The sequence below is a fragment of the Buceros rhinoceros genome, unplaced genomic scaffold (assembly GCF_000710305.1).
Source record: "Buceros rhinoceros silvestris isolate BGI_N320 unplaced genomic scaffold, ASM71030v1 scaffold17732, whole genome shotgun sequence".
Lineage (NCBI taxonomy): Eukaryota > Metazoa > Chordata > Aves > Bucerotiformes > Bucerotidae > Buceros > Buceros rhinoceros.
The window spans coordinates 13203-35223 of record NW_010400878.1 but is presented as its reverse complement, the minus strand read 5'-3'; the positions used below and the strand labels follow the sequence as shown (position 1 = coordinate 35223).

Below are 22021 nucleotides of genomic sequence, written 5' to 3'. Positions count from 1 at the left end.
GCTGAACCTTCAGCACAAGATACAGTCTTATGTGCTCATTTTTAGCTCCCATTTTCTGGCTGTGTATGCAGATTCTTTCCTGCCCTGAAGCTCATGGGTGTTAAAGAAGAGAGAGAGAGGAAGCTGCAGTAACAAATTACACAGCCTTGTTTAGGGTTGAATTAGGACAAATTCCTTATTTGCTGGGTTGACTGCAATATAAATTCTAGCAATTTGAGGTTGGTTCCTAGAAGAGTTAACAGAGGTACCCTCCTGTGCACTGAGGAGTGATGATGTGGCCTGCTTTTGAAAGAAACAGATCCCAGGGGACTTGTGTTTGTGTGGTAGTAAGTGATTTCTGACAGAAACAATATTATATCTCATTTACAAAAGTCAGAACTAAGCACTGATTTTTGGTGCTAATAAAAGCAGCTAGTTTTATGCATCTATTACCAGGAGCATGTGCTGTGTGAGGAGCAAGCGCTTATACACTGAGGTGTAGGATGGAGGGATGACCAAGGCGACTTAAAGTTCTTTTAAACAATGTAGATGGAATTGCTTTACATTCTCAGTTCTTATAGCTGCTGTTTTCTCAAAATTGTTCTTTTTTATGCTTGATGAGCTCAGAGGAGTGTGTGAGAGAAGTAGGCTGGGCCACATCTGATGAATGTGTTGAGTGCTTGTGTGCAGGGAGAAACACGTGAGGTTAGAAACATTTAAACCCCTTTCCACAGTGAGAAAGTAGGTCAGTCTGGAAGATTCATCTGTGCCACCAGCTGCTTTCACCACGTCCAGCACGGGGAGCTGGTTTCGCCCTCTAGCGGCTGCAGCCTAAAAAAAAAGGCAAAAACCATGTGGTAGTGTAAAGGTGCCTTGGTGTGGTTCAGATCTGGGGGAGGAAGACACTAGTGCAGAAACTTTAGAGCTCTGTGCTAAATCCGTTTCAGAAAACAGTGTATGGCTGGGCTGTAAAATCCATGGGCCAATCTTTCTATTGCCTTTGGAGATTGTCACAATGGGCACGTGCTGAATGGACCAGCTCATCATCTTAGCAGCTGGACTGAGCAAGGTTCAGTCAGTCCTACCTGCTTTGCTCTCTTCAGGGAATACTTGGCTGAAAATGCCCTTGGCCTTCCTGTGAGGCAGAGTCGTGCCTTCTAATAGTTCTGTGTTTCTTGCAGGGAGCATTTCCAGGAAACCTGCAGCTGGTGTTTGTCCTGCGACCCTCCCGCTTTATCCAAAGGACAATCGCTGACATTGGCATTAAACTCTATCGAGATGACTTTAAAATGAAGGTACCGGTAAGCATGCATCTTTTTGCCCACATGTTTTCTTTATCTCCATGTCTGCGGTTCATGGGTGTCAGCAATTTCTCATAACCCAGTAATTGAAACTTGCTTGCGAGTGGCAATTGGGGACTATTATCTGGGTCTGTATGGTGTATCTAGTAGTAATGCCAAGGAGTTAATTACCAGTGGATGCTTCACAGTATTTAATGGATACATTCCCATGCGGAAGGTCAGTCTAGCTATAAAATGTGACAAGTTTTCAAAGTATTAACATCTTAACTCAGTGAAGCCATTCCCCTGATGTAGGCAAAGGTAGATTTTCTCACTCCAGTGACAAACGTAAATATTTAGGACTACAGAGCAGAGAAAGGCTAGAGCTGAATTCTGCACTACGTATTATCCATGGATCTGCTGACAGTGCCCCTGTTAAGTGCTCACATAGCATTGCCTATTCTTAATGCCTTTTATGATCCCCATGCCCTCAGGATCCAAACTTTGGGTTTTTACTTCTTTTCATATACACTTGATGAGAATGTGATTTGAAGTAGATTGTCGCTCCTGAAAGAGTTGAAGTTTTAGATTATTCTATGAGAGCTCTTCTGGGAGCTGTTCCTAGCTCAAATATTGTATAAATAAAATTGAGTTATGATTACTGATGGGGTTTCATCCTGGACCAGACTCATACGCTGTTCCACAATGATTTTACTGGAGTTATTTCACATGATTTTTTTAGATTTTGCTTTGGTTTCACATTGTTTTGCAAAAGACCCACGGCTCTCCTCCAGTGGATTCTAGCTCTGTCAATACCTAAGTTTGAAGTTCAGGTGTTTAAGGCACTTTACGCTGCTTGTGAAGTAAGAGACAGCAGCACATTTATTACATTGCATACAGAAAAAGAACCATGAATATTCATTTGGTTATCGTGGATTACGTTGTAACCTTGGCTCTAGTTTGGCAAGGGTGGATTTTTGGTAATAAAACTGCAAAATTGATGTAAAAATGAATGTTTGATTACAAGACAAAATAATTTTATAGCCTTTAAAAATGGATGTTCCTGTATTTAATAAGCCCCAACCTGTTACCATAGCAACTGTCCTACCAGTGACTGCAGCTCAGAAAGGAACGACTTCATTAAGGACTGGCATTTTCTAACAATTCAGCATCTTGTATACTTTCAGCAATTTATTTGATGACACTGTTGCATTTCAAATCCAACTTGAAACTATCAAAGATGTAAGGGAGGTTAATTTTAGGCTGAGGTCAAGCACTACATTAAGTATTAAACAGTAATTTATCTTTCTTACAGGCAGGAAAATCAAGATATGAGTTTAGTTTGGGGTCGTCTTGAACATTCACATTTTGAGCCGTCTTGGTTATGGCCACAGGGCTCTTAGAGAGCAGTCTTACAAAAACAAAGAGCATGACATACTTGCTGCTAGACCTGCCTGCCTCCTGCTCAGGTATCTGTAGATGGCCTGTCACATTTATACGCAGGCTTTCCCCATACGCCTCACGCTATTATAAGTTGCTTAGTGTTTGTGCTAAAGGTGTCCTAAGTTTGTGGGGTCTGCCATACTCTCTGGAGGGGCCTTTCATCTGTGGTTGCAGCCCATCCTAAAAAGACCATCTGGGTATGCCCCTATGTACTCCAACTTCAGAACGGGTAAGTTACTGCCCCCCTTGAAAACAGCATCCTTCATGCCAAGCCTGAGAACAGGGCCAGAGAGTTCTTGTCCCAGGGGAGATATCTTTACTCAAGGAATTATGTAACAGTACCTATCTTTTATAGCACCACCATCTTTTAAATTTTTTGCAGGTTGTTTGTTCGTGTTGTGTGATTGGCAGTATGACAGCATTAATGTCATAACTGGGCCATGGATTGGTTGAATTTCCTATCACAGCTACCAGTGAGTCAGGGCCAGGACATGAGCATTCAGAAGGGGCTTTGAGAATATGGTGTGCATTTATTAAGGAAACATTTGTTAAAGAGTTTTTCTAGGCTATCAGACTGCCAACATGTTCAGTAAAATAGATTTGCTGGGTTAAATCAACGCTGGATTGAATAGAAGCCAGAAGATCAAACAGGAGCAGTAAATAAAGGCTGAAATAATAAACCAGACATAAGGAAATAATAATAAGGTAATGCAGGATTTATATGACTTATTGCCATACAAATGTGGTTAATAAAATCTCCTGAGAAAAATCTCTGTTGGGATAGTGATTTGATTAAATATCGTTACCCAGGAGCAAGATACAGAAATATCGGAGGTACACCAGGGTTAGTCTGAGATAATATCTGGGGGCTGAAAAGGAACACTCAAGAGATTTACCTAAGGAACCTCCCATCATGGGAAATCAATTAAAGCATCTTTATAATGTACATAAAGGGATGAATAATCTCTCCATTGGAGGCACTTCTTTGACCTTTACAGACTGTGACTTCTTTCAGATGGTCTAACCCGTCATGAAGCCACCCCACCGCAGCACTGTGTTCCGTGATGACCTGCTTATGCAGGCCCTCCTCTTCTAAACTGCTTCTCTCTCATATTCTCCAACTTACAGAATGTGACTACCCTCAGTCTGGCAAGAAGTATGGGAGATGCTAATGTAAGATTGGTTTCTTAGATGGATGTTGGATTGCTCCTAGGCTTTCTCCTACAGGGTGGGGGCTTGTGCCCCACTGGGCAACACCATGGCTGGCAATATTAATAGATTTGCTTCGTGGCTCACGCTGAGCACATCAGGTTAAAGCAAACCTCTTCCTAAAAGAAAAGTGCATGACAGTGTTCCTCTGTAGTTATGGTAAAGTTTGAAGTATCAAAAGATTTCCAGCTTGTCAGCAACATCTCTGGGGAAGAGCTTCAAAGCAGTTAAAACTTACTTTCTCAAAGGTGATTTGCAATTTCAGAAGCAGTGCATAGACTTCATGTTCCAGTCTGAGACTATGCCAAGTTGATGCAGTTTTTTGAGTTTTCTGGCTTTGATCACTATGAAACAGCGTTTGGTAACACAGTCAGGGAGTAATTTTGCCTTTAGCTTTGACTGAGGTATTCTGTGCTTTCTTTGCCTCAGTTTCTTCCCCGACAAGGTTTCCTGGTATCTGTGTTTAGAAGCAGGTTTCAAAGGAAGATGAACTGCTAGAAATAAAAAAGAATGAGTCATAGACTACTTGAGAATATTCAATCCATACAGGTCCATGGGACCAGCTGTGCTTCCCACAATGTTCTTGTACCCAGGTTAGGATGTTAAAGTCTGGATGGGTGGACACTAGATGGATATAAAAACTAGTTGCATGATTGGGCTCAGAGGATAATCGTTAATGGATCATACTTTAACTGGAAGCAGGCAACAAGTGGAGTGGTGCAGTGATATCTTCTTGGACCTGCCCTGTTATCACCTTTATTAATGAAGAGACAACCGGGTGTGCTGTAATCAAGTTTGCAGATGACAGTAAACTGGGAGGAGCAGCTGGTACACTTAAAGACAGGGCCACTGGAATGTAAGCTCAAGGAATGGGCTGACCAGCATGATAGGAATTAGAAATGGGACAAACGCAAAGTCCTGCAACTGGGAGGGACTTCCTTCCAGAAGACGATGACTCCCTCAAGAAGGAAGAACCCACATTCTTCCCTCCCAACAACACAGTAGTGTTGTAGTATTGTTGAAAACAATACAGGCTGTAGCCTGACTCTCTGGGGAGCAACTCTGCTGAGAAGCACCTGGGGTCTTGGTAGACAGCAAGCTGTGCATGAGCCAGCAGCGAGCACTGGCAGCTTCTGTCAGCATCCTGCACTAACAGCACCAGTATCAAGAGGAGCTTAGCCAGAAGACTGAGACAAGCAATTATCACGCTTTACTTGGCTCTCGTTAGATCACACTGAGATCTAAACCCTGTCCAGTTTTGGTTTCCCCAGTAAAAGAAAAATATTGATCTGAATGTGAGGTCAACAGAGAACCATCAAGGTCAGAGCTTCAAGCATGGACTCTGTAAGGAGATGCTGGGGGAACTGGGCTTGTCTAGACTGGAAGGCTTGGGAGAGTTAATATGACATAACAGCAGCTTTCCCTCCAAGCAGGTTACTGAGAGCATGCATGACGTTGGGACAAGAGATAACTGACATAAAGTGAAACAAGGGCAGTTCTGACTTAATATGAGGGAAAACCTTTTCACCACAAAGGTAATCAGGCAGTGGACCAGACTGCCCAAAGAGGTTGTACAGTCTCAGTCTTCAGAGGTTTTAAAGACCCAGGTGGATAAAACCCTGACCAACCTGGTTTTATCTCACACCTGACCCAGCTTTGAGAAAGAGGCTGGACTAGAGAACTGAGGTTCTTTCCAACCTGAATTATTCTAGAATGATTCTTTAACAAAGATCAGCTAAAAACCTGTTCAGGTTTGATCTCAAGGCTTGTCTTAGAGCACTGTCAGCGTAGTCTATACATCCTCTTGCCTCCCTACACCTGTGCTCATCTCATTGCCAACAGTGCTTGCAAGCGTACTTAACCGTGTTCCCTTGGAGCCTGCCCGCAGGCATAGCCAGTTATCCTTCCTTTAAACAGCAGAGTGAAATAATACATTTGACTTATAGTAGAGTCTAAGGCTGAAAATTTCTAGCCATTTGTGCTTAACATCTTGGTTTTCTGTTGCTGAAATCGTGGTGTATTTTCCAGCTTTTAGAACAACAAGGCATAATTAAATACATTATGTCATTTGTGTAACCTCTTGTGTTGCCAAATTTACAGTGGTTGTCAAAAGGTAATACTGCTTACCTGAGACTGAAGGAAAATCTGCTTGTGCTTTCTTTAAGCAGGTTTAGTGATAAGACCAGAGTCTTACCACTCTTAAAGTGGTAAGAAAACTCTGTAAAGTAATAAAATGGATTTAGGTTTGTCTCTCCTTCCTCTTTCATCGTAGTTTAAAATGGAATAATGCCAGTGAACTCAGGGGACATACAGTGCCATAAAAATGATACAACTGAAAGGAAAATCTTATTCTCAGTGGTCTCACTTCAGCACTTCCCTGGACCAGGTGGTTAGTGTTGAGGAAGTTAATTAACCTGCCTGCTCCTCAATTTCTCTGTAAATAACAGGTGTCTAGAAAATACAGAAATAATTTGATGGAAGCTTGAGTGAACATTATAAATACCATATTTACTTTTGCTCTTTATGCACATGCAAAATGGCCGCATCCACAGCCTAATGTGGAGCAAGATGATGTCAAATGATGGTTAGTTCAAGAGCAGCCATCTACATGTTAAGAAGGCAAAATCTAGTGGAACTAAACTGTGGCTGTTGCATGAAGAAATACATCATGAGAGCTTACTGCCTATGGTGGAACTGCAGTTTGGTCATATATGTTTAAGGCAAACTGAGATCTGAGGCACAATGATTGAAAGGGCTCATTATTTCTCTCAGTCCATTTTGTTTGGATTTGTTTCAGATCATCATGTTAAATTCTGTCTCTGATCTGCATGGCTATATTGACAAAAGTCAGCTGACCCGGGAGCTGGGAGGAACCCTGGAGTATGGCCACAGTCAGTGGATACATCACCGAACTGTGAGTGTTGGTGTTGTTCTCACACATGTCTACACCTAGAATTGTCCAGATGATGAATGCAGAGCAACAACTAAGTACATGCTCTTCAGATGCATTTCATCCTACGGATTCTGCTAGGGACTCATGGAAAAAGGAAGTCCATGACTCAAATAGAGAAAGATAAATTACCCAAAAGGCTGTAACAGAAGTAGTATTTTGTATCTCACTGTTGACCTGGACTGGACACTAACAGTGTCACAGTATTCTTACTCAGCAAGGCCCTTTGGCATGTTCTTAGCTTTTGAATAATTTGTGAGATTTTTAGGCCTCATGGTTGAACATGTGCTTTAGCACTTTGGGAATCAAAGGTCAAAATTCTCACTTTAATGATGTCCGTGTTTTTAAGAGAAGAAAAATACTCAAGCCACTAGATAGTTTCTGTGCTACGCAAATATGCCCTCCAGCTAGATCTGATTTTGAGTAACCGAAGAACAGTTAATTGTAGGAAGGCAGAAAGACTTTTTATTCTATTGCCTTTGAGGAAACTTATTACAGGTTTGATTGTTACAGTAGGCCTGTAGCTAGTGGTGTTTCCCAGGTGTCAGTACTGGGTCCAGTCTTGTTCAACATATTCATCAATGACTTGGATGAAGGGACAGAATCTATCCTCAGCAAGTTTGCTGATGATACAAAACTGGGAGGAGTGGCTGACACACCAGAAGGCTGTGCTGCCATTCAGCAAGACCTGGCCAGGCTGGAGAGTTCATGGGAGAGGAACATAGTGAAATTCAACAAGGGCAAGTGTAAGGTCCTGCACTTGGGTAGGAATAACCTCATGAGCCAGTACAGGTTAGGGGCTGACCTGCTGGAAAGCAGCTCTGCAGAGAAGGACCTGGGAGTCCTAATGGACAGCAAGTTAACCAAGAGCCAGTAACGTGCTCTTGTGGCCAAGAGGGGCCATGGTATTAAGAAGAGGATGGCCAGCAGGTTGAGAGAGGTTCTCCTCCCCCTCTTGTGCTCTAGTGAGGCCACACTGGAGTGTTGTATCGAGTTCTGGGCTCCCCAGTTTGAGAGACAAGGAACTACTGGAGAAAGTCTAGTGGATGGCTTTGAAGATGATTAGGGGACTGGGGGATCTCTCTGACAAGGAAAGGCTGAGAGACCTGGGTGTGTTTAGCCTGGAGAAGAGAAGGCAGATGGGGATCTAATCAATGTTTGTAAATATCTAAAAGGCAGATGTCAAGAAGATGGGGACAGACTCTTTTCAGTGTGCCCAGTGACAGGACAAGGGGCAATGGGCACAAACTGGAACAGGAAGCGGGGTGGCAGAGCACTGGAACAGGCTGTCCAGAGAGGCTGTGGATTCTCCTTCTCTGGAGATATTAAAAAAACAGCTGGATGTGATCCAGTGCCACCCGCTTTGCATGAATCTCCTTTAGCAGGAGGGGTTGGACTAAATGATTCCCAGAGGTCCCTTCCTACCCCCACCATTCTGTGATTCTGTCTGTTCGCTTTTTGGATTGGTTAATGCATTTCAGCATCTGCTTCAAAACAGTGTAAAGAATTCATTGTGGTGCCCAGAAAATGTTACAGTTTACAAAAAACAGACCCTGAACTCTGGCACCATAGCAGCCAAAATATTGTTGTTTTATCTTACCTAAGCAAAAACGGGCCAATCTGGTTCCCGGAAAATCCCAGTGTTGGCATTTGTCTTTGTGGGTCTACTTGCGAGACTGGTATATTAGAACTCGCATCTAAGTAGCCCCAATGTTTTGCAGTGCTCTGAGCAGCCTTTGCTTTGAGCTTGTTGTTGCTGACCTGCAGGTCAGGTCTAACACCAGGAAAAAAAGTTTTTCGGAGGTAGATTTGCTAAATCACTTTTGTCACATTCTTGCTATCATTTTCTGTGCTTTTTTGTCCTTATAAAGTTAAATTATATTTTCCCTGAGAACCACCAAATATTTCAGGCTTCTGAATATGCAAACACAGAATCTGAATTTCCTCAAACACTGGTTTGCTCCATTTATAGCTGTGTTGACTACAGTGGGGTAGGATTGAGATAGGTAAACAGGCTTACATGTTAAATGTATCAAAAGTATGAAGGTGTCCTTGCAGGAGGGGCAAGTCTGAAGGAATCATCTATATGAGCTTTCAAACAGGTAAAAGCTTGGGAAAAATGAGGAAGGGGAGTAAAGAGAGGCCCAAGAAAGGCTGTAGTATCAATGACAGGAGTTTACATAAATCATGAATATATAGTTTGGTAAAATATGCAAGTAAAAGTGAGCCAATATTTGAGGTGAGTGTGGCTATGTAACCACCAGATCTTTTGGTTAAATTTGCTTGAAAAACTTTTACCAAGCACGGAGACTTGAAAAAACCCCAACAGATGTAACTTAGGTGTGTGAAACAATTATTCATACACACAGGACAGGGATGCTACGAAGTGAAACGCTGCTAAGCTCATGATGCACGGCGCAGTCAGCCAACATGGAACCTCCAGTCAGCCTCCAGTGTCAGCACCTTGGAACAACCTGGCTTTCAGTCTTGCTGAACTAGTCTTCATCACCTTTGCTGTTTCTCTTACTGTTCTCCTATCTTTTCTTGCCACTGCGTTTTTTCTGAAACAGCTTCAAACTGTTGCTGAATGGTAGTGACACAGCAATCTCACTGCATTGTTCTTTGCTTCTGCTTTCTTATCTTGAAGGGGTAGGAGCCCAACAGAGCCCCACAGAGTACATTTTTGGTTTTTAGGAAACAGCCTTTGGCCATGGGTGGCTCTCTCTGTGTTGCCATCAAAAGTGTGACATTTCAGCCAACTTCAATTCAATGGTTTCAGAGCTGAGAAACAGCAGGCAACAGCTGCTAAGCACTAAGCCAGAGCATATGTGGGTCTACTGCTTACATTGAAAGCAGGCATGAATTTATGGGGGAAAAAATGGAAGAAGGCTATGAAGTCTGCTAACATTGAATCATCTGGGGCATGTTTCAGACCACACATGTGGAATGATGATCTGCATGATGGTTCTGAATGATGACCTACCTCCTTTTTCACTGAGCACACAGCAAAGTTTTAACTGTTGTGGTGCAAATGAGGAATTTCCATCATTACTGGAGAAAGGAATGCAGTTCGCAAAAAGTATGTAGTGTGCAAAAAGTAGTGTTTGTCTGTGGTAAAATCATTCCTAGTGCTGTTGACTGACTCAAATCATTGGGAGCGTTAGATCAATACAGTCCCTAAAGAAATTGGGGTATGGTCATGAAAAAATATCACATGCAGCTACTTGTTACTAGGTATAAAGGTTTTAATCGCATCTCACAAGTCTGAAAAATATATTCTAGTCTGAAAACACGGCATTGTTTTTAAGCCTTCCTCACCTCTCCTTTCTACACCAAAACCACAGACTTCTGACAAGGTTAGTGATATAGAAGCAGCAATGCTCCAATGAATTTATGCATTTTAATTGTATTTGCAATTAGTTGGTTTTGTATTTGTGTACTAATACGAACAGATGGGAGGGAGTGACTGGAGCGCATCTACTACAGATAGGCAGGAAGGAGATGCACGTTATCTGGTCGGGGGAAGACAGATTGCTGCTGAGTGAACAATGGCTGTATAAATATAAATGTAAAAGGCTTTGCCTTATATACTTTTGGAGCCTCCCCAACTTAAATAAAGTCTTCATTAAAATTTCAAACACAGCAGAATTTTCCAGCAAGCATGGACAGAGAATCAGAAGTTTCAGTCCTGGCTGTGAAGCTGATGTCCTCTGTGGTTTTTTTGCTTCTGTTAAGCTCTGGGAGTTCCCCAGCTGGTTCATGGAGATGACAATACTTGGAGGCCTGTGAAAATACCATTTGTGACATAAGATTTAATTTGTAACTTTTAACACATCCACCCAAAAAAGGGCAAAGTGGCCAGCCTTACAGGCACATAATACTTGCAGCATTGTGTGCCTGAAGGACTAAGCATTGTTAAAGGGCTAAGGGTAAATAAATAACCAGTCTGTGACTTAATGCTCTTGCTTTTCCAGGCTATTGAAAACTTTGCAATGACAGTGAAGACAACAGCACAGATGCTACAGACCTTTGGAACAGACCTAGCAGAGACTGAACTTCCCAACGATGTGCACTGCACAGAGGACTTGCTCTCTGCACACACTGACCACCATAGCAAGCTGAAGGTGAATGTTGTCTCGTGACAGCTCCGTCAGTGAACTATATGATTTTCGATTTAACAAAATTTTCTGCCATCATTTAGCCATCCATTGTCTGAAAACTACTGAAGAGAAGAGAAACCTAGGTTCAGGAGGTTGATTTGATTCAACTATTAAAAAGGATGTTTTGCAGCTGCAGGAATGATAGAACAGGGAAATACCACTTCTACTGTACGAGCAGGTGTGATGGGATCTTGTCTGGAATAGCACAAGCTCCTGATGAAGAGTTCATCAGAAAGGATGAACTCACTGGAGCAGATGTAGGGACCATCTGTGGGGATAATCCAGTAATAGATAGAATGACCTAACTAGATGATTATTGTTGGTTTGGTTTGGTTTGGTTTTTTTTTTTTTTAAAGTTGGGGTGAGTTTAACTTAGCAGAGTAGGGCTCAGAGAAAAACATTACTGCTGACAACAAACACCTTAGGCTAAACACAAGAGAAAAAAATACCACTTAAGCTATATTAGCACAAGAATACATGCAAGAAGTGTGCAGTGATGTGGGGACTCCTCAGGTGACATGTTAATGTTTGAGCATCATTGTCCTTGTCATTGCTCATTGTCCATGCTGGGAAGGCACTTTCTTCTGTGGTTGACTCCTTGATAGCTGATGTACTGTAGCTCAGCAGGTCACAAAGCTGTTCAAGGCGATTCCATTAAGAAGTGCAATGTTTCAGCACGGTCTCTCAGCTCATATTCAATTTGTGGTAGAATAATTTATTCTGCAAGTGGCCTGGTCAAAAATGCAATCTGCTCAGAAGTCATACACTACACCTTTTCTCAGAAAGGAATCTACTATTCAAAGTAAATAGCGTCTGCATTTCTAGAAAATCGTGTTGTCTTTGTATGTAAGTGTTTATATTTTGTTCCAGAATCCTTCTTTAGCATTGCTATGTTGTCCAAGAGATGCGACTGTTGTTAAAGTACATATAATTTGTTTGGCTTTTTTTTTTTCCCCTCAGGATGAGCTGAAACTGGCTGTGAAGCAGGGTGCTACCCTACTGACATGCATTAGGGAGCCAGTCACTCGAAGTGCCAACAGCAAACTCAGTCCAGATGAGCTGGAAAATGTGGCAACAGTAGAAAGGTCAGTGAAGATTACCCTGTGCAAACTGCTTATTTATTCCTAAGAAAAGCAAGCATAATTTAAATTATTTAAAAATGCAGATTATAAATTCCCGCTGGTTCGGCTATTCAGGTTTTATTGGACAAGTAACTCAGAGAAGGGAATAGCTTTGATTAAACTGTTAAGGCAAGTTCAAACAAGTCGTGAATTTCTTGGTAATTTTTGGTTGGACCACTAACTGTGGGCTGAGGATTTAATGTGGGACTTATTTTCCCCATAACATATGCATCCTCCAAACTTCTGTGCCTGGTTAGAAAGTGGCATCTGAATCCATGTCAGATGAGAGGGTATGTGCTTGTCAAACACTGGAGGAGGAACAGTTGTAGATGATACTCTGAAACGTACCCCTTCACAGCTGCACAGAGAGAGAGAAGCCCATGTTTCTTCCTACAATGCTAGTTATTACCATAAAGGTTCTAGTCACAGTGTAGAAGTTTCTGCTGTGCCATGTGATGCAGTGGAAAGAGAAATGCCGCGCTAGTATTTCAGTGTGTCTGCATTCACTGGGAACAAAGCCGCTAAGAGTAAAGCTGAGCAGATATTTTTCACTGAATACTTTAAAATCCTTTAAACAGACATCCCAAAGGAATCTGCAAATTCATCTTGAATTCAACAACTAGGTTTGATTAAAGAAACATTTTTCAGGGATAAACTGAAAAGAGAACTTTGTTTTTGAGAGGAATAGGAGAGAGATATTGGTGCCCAAATAACTTGATTTCAGTACCTGCTGGGCTTGCAGGAGATCAAGGAGTGTCCATCTATTGAAATACAGGATATTCAGAGAAGACTTTATTTTCTTTTTTTTTCAGTTTAAATTGTTCTATTTTGTAATATAATTAATAGATCATTGACAGACTGTGAGGATGAATCACTAGTCTGGTGTCAGACAGGATGTTTGACATGCTGATACTAATTTATTTGCAGATAAATGTTTCGTCATTTACTCTAGGTGAAACAATATCCATGGGATGCGTTATGAGATTCCAAGCTATTGTTTTTAATGGACTGGGAAAAAAGATTCAGTCCTTGCGTATTTCTAATGGGTGAAGAAAATGAACGTGTTGCTGCTTTAAACATTCCATAAAATAATAATGGCATTATATTCAATCTGCATTAGCCTGGGGTGAATTAGGTTTGAAGAACTGAGTGGAAGCTAGAGAGAGACAGCTGCCTCTGTTCCAGCACATGGAACAGCTCTGCGTGCCTGATGCAGGACAGGAGGCAGGACTGCAACTGGCACAGTGGATCACGTAGTTGTCACTCCTCAGTCACACTCCGACCTGTCCCCTCTTTTGCTTAAGGGAAAGCTAACACAGACCCTTCTTATAGGGTGTAGGCTTCCCACCATCTCCCTACCCTGTTTTCTGTCATCAGCTGGTGTAACTTAAAAGAAATAAACTATAGAAAAAGATTAAGTTCTTTTCATTCTAATTTCTTAACAGGTTGTTGGCTCAGTTGGATGAAACAGAAAAGGCTTTTGATCAATTTTGGACCAAGCATCACCTAAAACTAGAACAATGCCTGCAGCTTCGACACTTTGAACATGATTTTAGAGAGGTATTCCATCTGTTCATTCTGGCTAGCCTTCCGTGCTAAATAAGGTCGAATTTTACCCATACGCAGAGTATACTGGTGATCCTGAAAGGAGATTGGGAAACAAGCCCTTCATTCTGAAATAGGAAATGGATATTCAGGCATTACATTCTTGACAGCTATCAGATATCTCACAACATTTGAATAAGAAAGTGCCAGCTTGTTAGGCCAAAATGTGAAACACCAACTTCTTGATAAATCATTTTGCATCTGTGCAATTTTATCAAATATCACTCCCTTGGTGATGGTAAGTTGCCAGTCCCACCAGAGACCATGGAATACAGTTCAGAAAGCCCAGCTGTCAGCCCAGGAGCTGGAGTAGTGCGTATTCTGGAGTAATACTGACAAAAGCGTGTGGCCCCAAACAGCAAGAAGCAGGGCAGCTCTGTGAAGAATAGTTGATTGTTGCTTTATTCCTTGGCTTTTCCACCTTGGAACAAGCCGAAAGACTGAACTTGAGATGCAGACTCTTCTAAAGGATGTAGGTGAATGTTTAGAAGACATAAATTTGTTTTAACCTTACGAGTACCTTGCAATGGGATTTTGGGTGTGTTTTTTAATCGGGGGTTTTTTGTTTGTGGTTTTTTAATGGGTTTTGTTGTTGTTTTTTAGGTAAAACTGACATTGGATAATCTCATGGAAGCACAAGCACATTTTGCTGACATTGGAGACAGTGTGACTCGAGTGGAGCACCTCCTAAAGGAACAGAAGCAACTGGAAGAGAAAGGACAGGTCTGCACTCAATACAGCATTCTAGCTGCTATAGACATGATCTTCTAAACACTTCTCTGTCACTGTCCTTACACCACATTTACTCTCTTCCATGAGTCATTATTTTAAATTGCAAAACTCAGATACTAATTTCCAGAAGTCAGGGTTGTTCAGACCAAGTTGTTCCAGTTCACTTCTTGGAAAGCTAGAATCCAGTTCAAAAATCGGTATTTCAAACCAGGAAAGGTTAGGTCCATCTTTGGAATCTGAAAAGCTCGGACTACTTTACAGGTTACCTTGGCCAGATAACTTTTAAGACCATTCTGTTCAGACTAACAGCAGTTTGAGGAACATCCATGCCTTCCAATAAACACCTGTCTTTTCCAGACATTTAAACTTTGCAATTCCACCAGCTGGTCAGCTGCAATATACATCACATTTAGTATCATTACAAAGCATTGATCAAATGAGCAAGTTGAATTGGAGAAGGACGCACATGAACAAATGGAAAAGCTGATAATCATCTTTAGGAATAGGATTAGGAATATTGTGATCTTTGCAGCTTTTCTGCAGAAGTCTAAAGGAATAAAATTTACAGTAACATGAATTTTCCTTCCATTGTCCACATCATATAAGGTGTTGATGTGTGCTCTATTCCTGTTAGCCATCTCTTATTTCATCTTACTGTAGCTAAGCTTATGGATTGTCAGTAATATCTGAAGTTTTCAAAAAATGTATCTTGGGATCAAAAATAAACTGAAGTATTATAAACCTGGCAGTTAGTGAGTAAAAAAATATAGGGATCTTTTGATTATTGGGAACTTTGCAGGGAAAAAACCCTTATATAATGAATGTCGCTGTTATGTGAGAAAGAAGGCATACACTCATGGAATCACAAATACCACAGACCTCTGGAGGTCATCTTGTTCAACACCCTTGCTCAAGCAGGATCACCTAGAGCAGGTTGCCCGGGAGGGAAGGTTGTCCAGACAGCATTTTAATATCTTCGAAGAGGGAGACTCCACAACCTCACTGGGCAACCTGTTCCAGTGCTCAGTCACCCTCACAGTAAGAAGTGTTACCTGATGTTCAGATGGAACCTTTTTGTGTTTCAATATACTCATTGGCAACAAAGTTGGTCTTCTATGTAAATATAAAGTAAGACATATCAGCTAGATTAATATCCCAAACTTTTACTGCTGGGCTGCACCTGGGATTACTGAGTTGGATTGTCTTTATTATGCATGGCATTTTAAGATCTAACTTCGGATTTTTCCTCATGAATTTCACAGGAACCTCTGGAGAAGGCCCAGTCTCTAGCTCTCCATGGAGACCAGCTCATCCAAAACAACCATTATGCAGTTGACTCTATTAGACCAAAGTGTGTTGAACTCAGGCGTATTTGTGATGACTTTACCAATGAGACCAAGAAAAAGTATGATATTTTGGGCAAGTCTCTTGAGCTGCACAAGCAGTTAGATAAGGTGAGTGAACCTTCTCAGATAACAGCCCTGGTAAGGTTCTACTAAAAATTAATATTTTTATAAGCTCAGGAATTTGGATGAAGAGAAAAAGCATCCATTCTTTTTTTCTCCATTTCATTCAGAAACTGTTACTATTAAACCTGCAGCAGTAGCTTCCCATAATGATGGACTTAAAATGAAGAAAAGTAGTAAATCAAACTAATAAATATTGAGCGAGGCCTAAATTTGAAATGTGAACCATGTGTATTCCAGTGACAAAAATTGAACAGTTTACTTCTTGCCCAGTTGTTTTCACTTTCTCTGATCTAGCTGGAATAGCAAACTAAAAGGTTTGAGAATGTCTGTATGAAATTCCAGCCTCATCTGAATCAGGAATTACCTGAATTTTTCAGTAAAACCCTACTTTGGAGGTTTTTTACTGAGTTTTATAGGCCTAAGAAGTTTTGCAGAATTTTGATATGGTTCAAATATTTGTTTTGCTCTTTGGCTAATTGTGTGACCAAACACCAAAATGAGGTAGTACAGCTGAGAGATTTGATTTGTGGCAACCACAGTAACACCTCTCCTCTTTGCTCAGAATATTATTATTTCACATGTTCCTGGATCATCTAGCCCATGAGAGCTGAAATGAACTTGCTATTGTTCTACAGATCTAGGTGGGGTGACCTGTGGCCAAGAACTGTTGGGTGCTACGAAGTAACATCCATTCCCTTTAGTGACATGTTAGGCCAAATCCATATTTCATGGGTTAGAAGCAAAGCTTCACGACATGGACTGACAGTGATGATGGAGTCCTTTTTGTCTCATTTTTTTTTTAAAGGCAAGCCAATGGTGTGAAGCTGGAATCTACCTCTTAGCTTCCCAAGCTGTGGACAAGTGCCAGTCACAAGAGGGAGCTGAAACCGCACTCGTTGAAATTGAGAAGTTCCTGGTAACGGCTAAGGAACACCAGCTCTCTAACCCGAAGGAGTTCTACAATCAGTTTGACACGATCCTCACCCCTGAAATAAAGGTAAAACCCCTCAGATGTGCATACACTCACTTAGAATTTCAAAATTGCCAATTGCCTTGTACATGAGAGTGTACTGGGCTATATATTTGACCTGCTCAAATATGCCTCTTTCCCAACGCCAAAAGGGCACAGAGGTGAGCACCTGAGGCAGTAAGTTTTACTCAGATGAGTAGTGGAGGAACACATACATTATTTTCTCCAGAGTAGTGCTAGAAAGACTGCACCATCACCTACTCAGTGAAACAGTCTGCATGGAGTGCATGGGCTGGTTGCATGGTTGCGTTAACCTGCAGCACAGTATGATCTTCAGCTCATTTGAATCTAGATAACAGAAGTCCTCTCTTAATTTGCTCAGTCCAGCACTGACAACCATCTGTTGTTTGCTTTTTCTTTGCCTAGGCCAACGCCCAAAGAATTCTACAAAAACTAGAAGACGTACAAGAAATGTTTGACAAGAGGCAAGTAAGTCTGAAGAAGCTGGCAGCCAAACAGACCCGGCCGGTACAACCAGTTGCCCCACATCCTGAATCTTCCCCAAAGCGAGCATCACCAAAGACTACCAGACCAGCAGGAGTAGGTAGGCCATGAACAGCTGCTTTCAGATACACACAAATGTTTTGTCCACGTGTTTAATTTTTGTTATCAGAATTTGATGTTCAGTTCAGCCTTGAAGGCGCAGCTGTTAAAAGTGAATGTGAAATATCTGTCACTGCAAATACACAAACAAGAGTGAATCAAAACAATTCAGGCTTCTCTTCCTAGGTCTAACCTACAGACTATGTTTCTATACTGTTTCTCAGTATGTCTTTTATTGCTAATTCTTGAAAACCTAAACCAGGCTAGTCACTGCAAGTATGCAAAGTAAGCATCAGAACCCCTTTTACATTGCATACACTGTAATGTGAATAGTCGACTTTAAAGGGTCACAATCCCTCAAGTTTCCATCAGATACTTGCAAAGGTTAAGGGTTCATTAGTGACTCTAACTCTTTTGTGCAATTTTTGCTTTTTCCTTCTCTGTAACTATTTATTCCCTTTCTAGTGTTGTCCCCTACTAACTATAAAAGTTGAATGTTTCTTCTGTTCAGAATTAACTGAAAGTTTCTGATTTGAGGTTAGCATGCACCTTTAACCAAGACAGATATTTTCTGCAAAAAGAACATGGGTGAAGCTAATTTGAAGCAGTGCAACCAGTGACCCTCTATTTGGTGGCAGGAAGGGGTTGTCCCTTTTCACCAGAAATGCTTTTAGGAAATTTAAAAAAGGAACTTTAGGGCTTTTTTAAAAGGAAACTTTAGCAAAAAGCCTTGAAAAAACCCTAATTTGCCTGAAGAGCATGCAAAAAACTTTCTCAACAGGAAGATTAGGATGGCCAGTAACCTGACCATTTTGCTTTCTTAGGCATACGATCACAATGTCATACAAACATCCCTGTTCCCCTCTGCTCTCCAGCACTCTTGCTTTCTTATCGATGAAGATCATCATCATCTTCCAGCTACTATGCTGGTCTGACATTTATAGTTTTTACACCCAAACCATGCTAGCTGTGTTCTTAACATCCGGTTGCTACCTCAAGTTTCAACTTCACTACTGGCTTAAGGCAAGCTGAGACCACAGTACCTTTGAAGAGGTCCTGCTCTGCTACCCACACAGCCTCCAGCAATGACCTCCGCTCTTGTACTGTTGTTGGCAGTCAGTTAGCTGGATGAGTTGTGATATACCTTGAGAACTTGATAAACTCACTACAAAAAAAGTACTAGTTAGCTTTCCATTGCACGAGTTACAAAGATGCATGGAGCTCTGGAAATCACATAGCCCACTCACCTGCTCAAAGCAACACTAACCTCAGCTGATCAGATTGTTCACTGCATGGCCACTAGTGGTTGCAGAAAGATGGGTTTATGGGGTCAGTGGCTCAGTGCTGGTTAGTCCTTGTTAGTGGCAGTACATTTTGAGAATAACTTTCACCTATTGTGCAACTGCATCTTCAGGCTAAAAGCTAGTCTTGCCATTCTGTTTATGCATGCAGTCTCTGTGTTTCTTAAACTTACTGTCATCTTAGAGCACTTGCAGACTTTTTTTAATTAAACTTTCGGAATAGGTAGACCCTTAACAAATATTCACAGCTATATAAATGACAATGCTTTCAGTTTTGATTCTTGTTCATACAGCCAATCCAATACTACCAGCTGTTTCCCAGATAATCATGAGATGCTCCCTTGCTCTGACCATTGCATGGCAGTTCAGTGTTCTACAACACAATTACAGGGCAACCGCATGACAAGGATTAGTCTCTGATGTCCTGTTCCAAAATAAGAGGTAGATGAAATTCATTTAAAAATGTTACTCCAGTTGTTCTCTGAGGAGATGCAAAGTGCAACCCCGTCCTGTTCAGACATTGATAAGTAAATGGCAGCACCTCATTCACAATCTTTGCTCCTGAAGGCGATTGACCTAGACTACCTCTGTACAAAGAAACGAAAATCCCTGCCTGTCTACAGCTTATCTTGGGGCTCAAAAGCAGTTATTTTAACTGCTGTGAGCAGAACATGTATATTTACATATACTGTGTGATGGCATCCTTTGGGTATTATCCAGTTGTCCGGTACAAAGAGCTATACTTTGAATTTCCTCAGTGCCCTTTCCCTCAGAATGCCAAAGCACTTGGGAAATTCTGGTAAGTATTTTAACCTGTTTTTTTTTTTCCAGAAAGAAAACTGAAGCACAGATAAACTGAATGATTCACAAAGGGGTTTCACAGTATGAGTCTGAAATATGGCTGAGAATAGAAACGGGGACACTGAGTCCTATTCCACGCCTTGAAAATGAGGCTATGAAAGTCTGTTCTTCTTGAAGCTACCCTCTTTTGGACTTTCCTCTGTGCCCTTTCTTCACATTCACAGGATAAATGCAGCATCAGCATTTATTTATAGGGAGAATTTACTGAGCACCATCTTGGAAAAATGAGAGAGGCTAAAGCACCCTCTTGAAGCAGATACTGTAACTCATTAGCTTTTGTTACCCAGGACATACCTGAATATTTCTTAGAGCTTTCAAAACAGAATATGGCAACCGGCAAATCCTATGTTCCTAGACTGTGTAAATACAAAGGCAGGCAAAGGCAATGAAATACGGTAAATAGAAATAGAAGACCAGAAAGAAAGGCTTTTGTTCCCAGGCAGCAGATGTAGCAATACCATGGCAGCATTGCAGTGGTTGTCTGTGAAAGCAAAAAGTTATGTGGGTTCCAGAATATTTTTTGTTTTGTTCTTACTTGCTGACTATCCATTTCCCTAACGAGGAGTGGAAGAGAAAATTCAATCCAATTCAGGGTGCTAATCGAAAAATCTTAACAGATGTGAAGGCTCAGGCATGAAATACTCCATTATTGTAACTGTGAGACTCTTCATTTTACATGGACATACGCACAGGTGCCTACAGGCAGAGCTGAGAGCTTGTATGAGAGAAAGGGCAGATTTCCTTCAGGAAACGACTGTGACAGTTTCTTCTGTCTATGTCCTTATAGTCTCTGGTGACTCTTGGCAAAGTCTTAGCTTAGTGAAAATCCAGAAAGGCAACTCAGAGCTGCACTGTAAACTCTCCCGCACCCAGTGGTTTTCTGTGGAAATTCTGAAGCAAAATTTTAAATTCATCCCATTTTTGCTTGAAGCTTTTGGTTTCACAAATGAGCTTATAAATTTTGCAGAGACAAGCCTGTTCAGCATTGAAAAACTCGTACTAGAATTATTACGATGCCCAAGTCTATGCCAGCTGGACTTGGTGCACCTCATAGCTGAGGGAATCTGCTTAAATATTATGCACAGATCAACCCAGAAAAGGCAGAAAACCCTCTGCTGACCCTATAAGAAAAGCCTTGAAAATATTTAAGTAGTATATATGACAACTTATTTTGAGATGAACTCTGTTTACTCCCAATGGAAGCTGCTGGAATATTGCTAATGGCTAAACTTGTCCCTGTATGTGCTGGGAAAAAAGTGGCACTTTATGGGGAAACTCCGTTGCTCTAGTTCACTTCTGAGGGCATAATTTTTGATGATTTGACTACATATTTGTGGTCTGCATTTCTGAACAAAATCCTTAGCTAGAGTGAATTGGGTTAGGTCCACACAGTCAAATCATTTTGGCTCGTATTGCCCATAGGCTGTCAGGAGCAGTGGGATAAGCTACAGAACAGCAAAGGATAATATAAACTATCAGGGATGGCTGTAGTTAGGATTTCTTTATTTTAATTTGCTTGTGATTCTCCCAAACTCTAACGCTTTCAACTGAAACTGTCCCAAAGGCTATTTTCTTCAGCCTGACACTTTCTTGGAAAACTTGACTAAAAAATGAACGGGAAAGTCATCTTGTTTTAGTTACCTTTGTGGCAAGAGCTGGAACGTGGCAGTGCAAAATAGTTTTGTCCCTTCCTAAAGTGTCCAGGTTTGGCAGAATTTTAAGCATTTGGGGAAAAAAAAATCTGCGTTAGTACGCATTCATTATGTATGAACAGTCTTGGCTCCTATAGTCTCATTTCCTTTGGAACTCAGAGACGAAATATGTTTCTTATCCCCTGCACTCCTTGTTTCCTTATAGTATGATCACGAAACAGCTCAAGTCCTTGTTAATGTAGGGCTGTCAAAGCCTCTCTTTCTCCCCTCCTCTTTGCCCAGCACAGCAGTGTATTTGTGACTCTGCTTTCCCTCAGTACTTACGGTCTCACAGCTTGTGGGAACAAAGGAGGGAATGGAAAACTGTCGCTGTGGGGTGTTCTGTCTTTTGTTTTGGCTAGTTCAGACTCCTCCTCATGCAGTTGCATGAACAGCAGTGCTGACAAAAAAGGGAACAAAAATGTGTGGCTAGAGGTTGGGCGACAAGGAAGAACTGTACCAGACCCAGTTCAGATGGGTTCCTCCTTTTGGGAGTCACTCCTCAAACTGTGACTACTTCCTGCTGCTTCTGCTGCTGACAGGGGAAAGAGAAGCTGGTGCTGTAGGTGTAAAGGTTTCAACCCACGTGGGTGTTAATGTGATTCAGCTTAGTGCAATTTCGGGGGGGGGGGGGGGGGGGGGGGGGG

The 22021-nt window shown here is 41.5% G+C and overlaps 1 protein-coding gene across 1 annotated transcript in view; it reads left to right on the top strand.

Annotated features, from left to right (window-relative positions):
* MCF2L2 (MCF.2 cell line derived transforming sequence-like 2) overlaps positions 1–22021 on the top strand; it is a 66979-nt gene that overhangs the window by 37308 nt on the left and 7650 nt on the right. Inside the window, exons 5-13 of the mRNA XM_010132078.1 lie at positions 1161–1280; positions 6709–6825; positions 10836–10985; positions 11982–12106; positions 13588–13702; positions 14351–14470; positions 15742–15933; positions 16754–16945; positions 17345–17522. Of these exons, the coding sequence (XP_010130380.1) occupies positions 1161–1280; positions 6709–6825; positions 10836–10985; positions 11982–12106; positions 13588–13702; positions 14351–14470; positions 15742–15933; positions 16754–16945; positions 17345–17522 (1309 nt within the window). The remainder of the gene's footprint in view (positions 1–1160; positions 1281–6708; positions 6826–10835; positions 10986–11981; positions 12107–13587; positions 13703–14350; positions 14471–15741; positions 15934–16753; positions 16946–17344; positions 17523–22021) is intronic.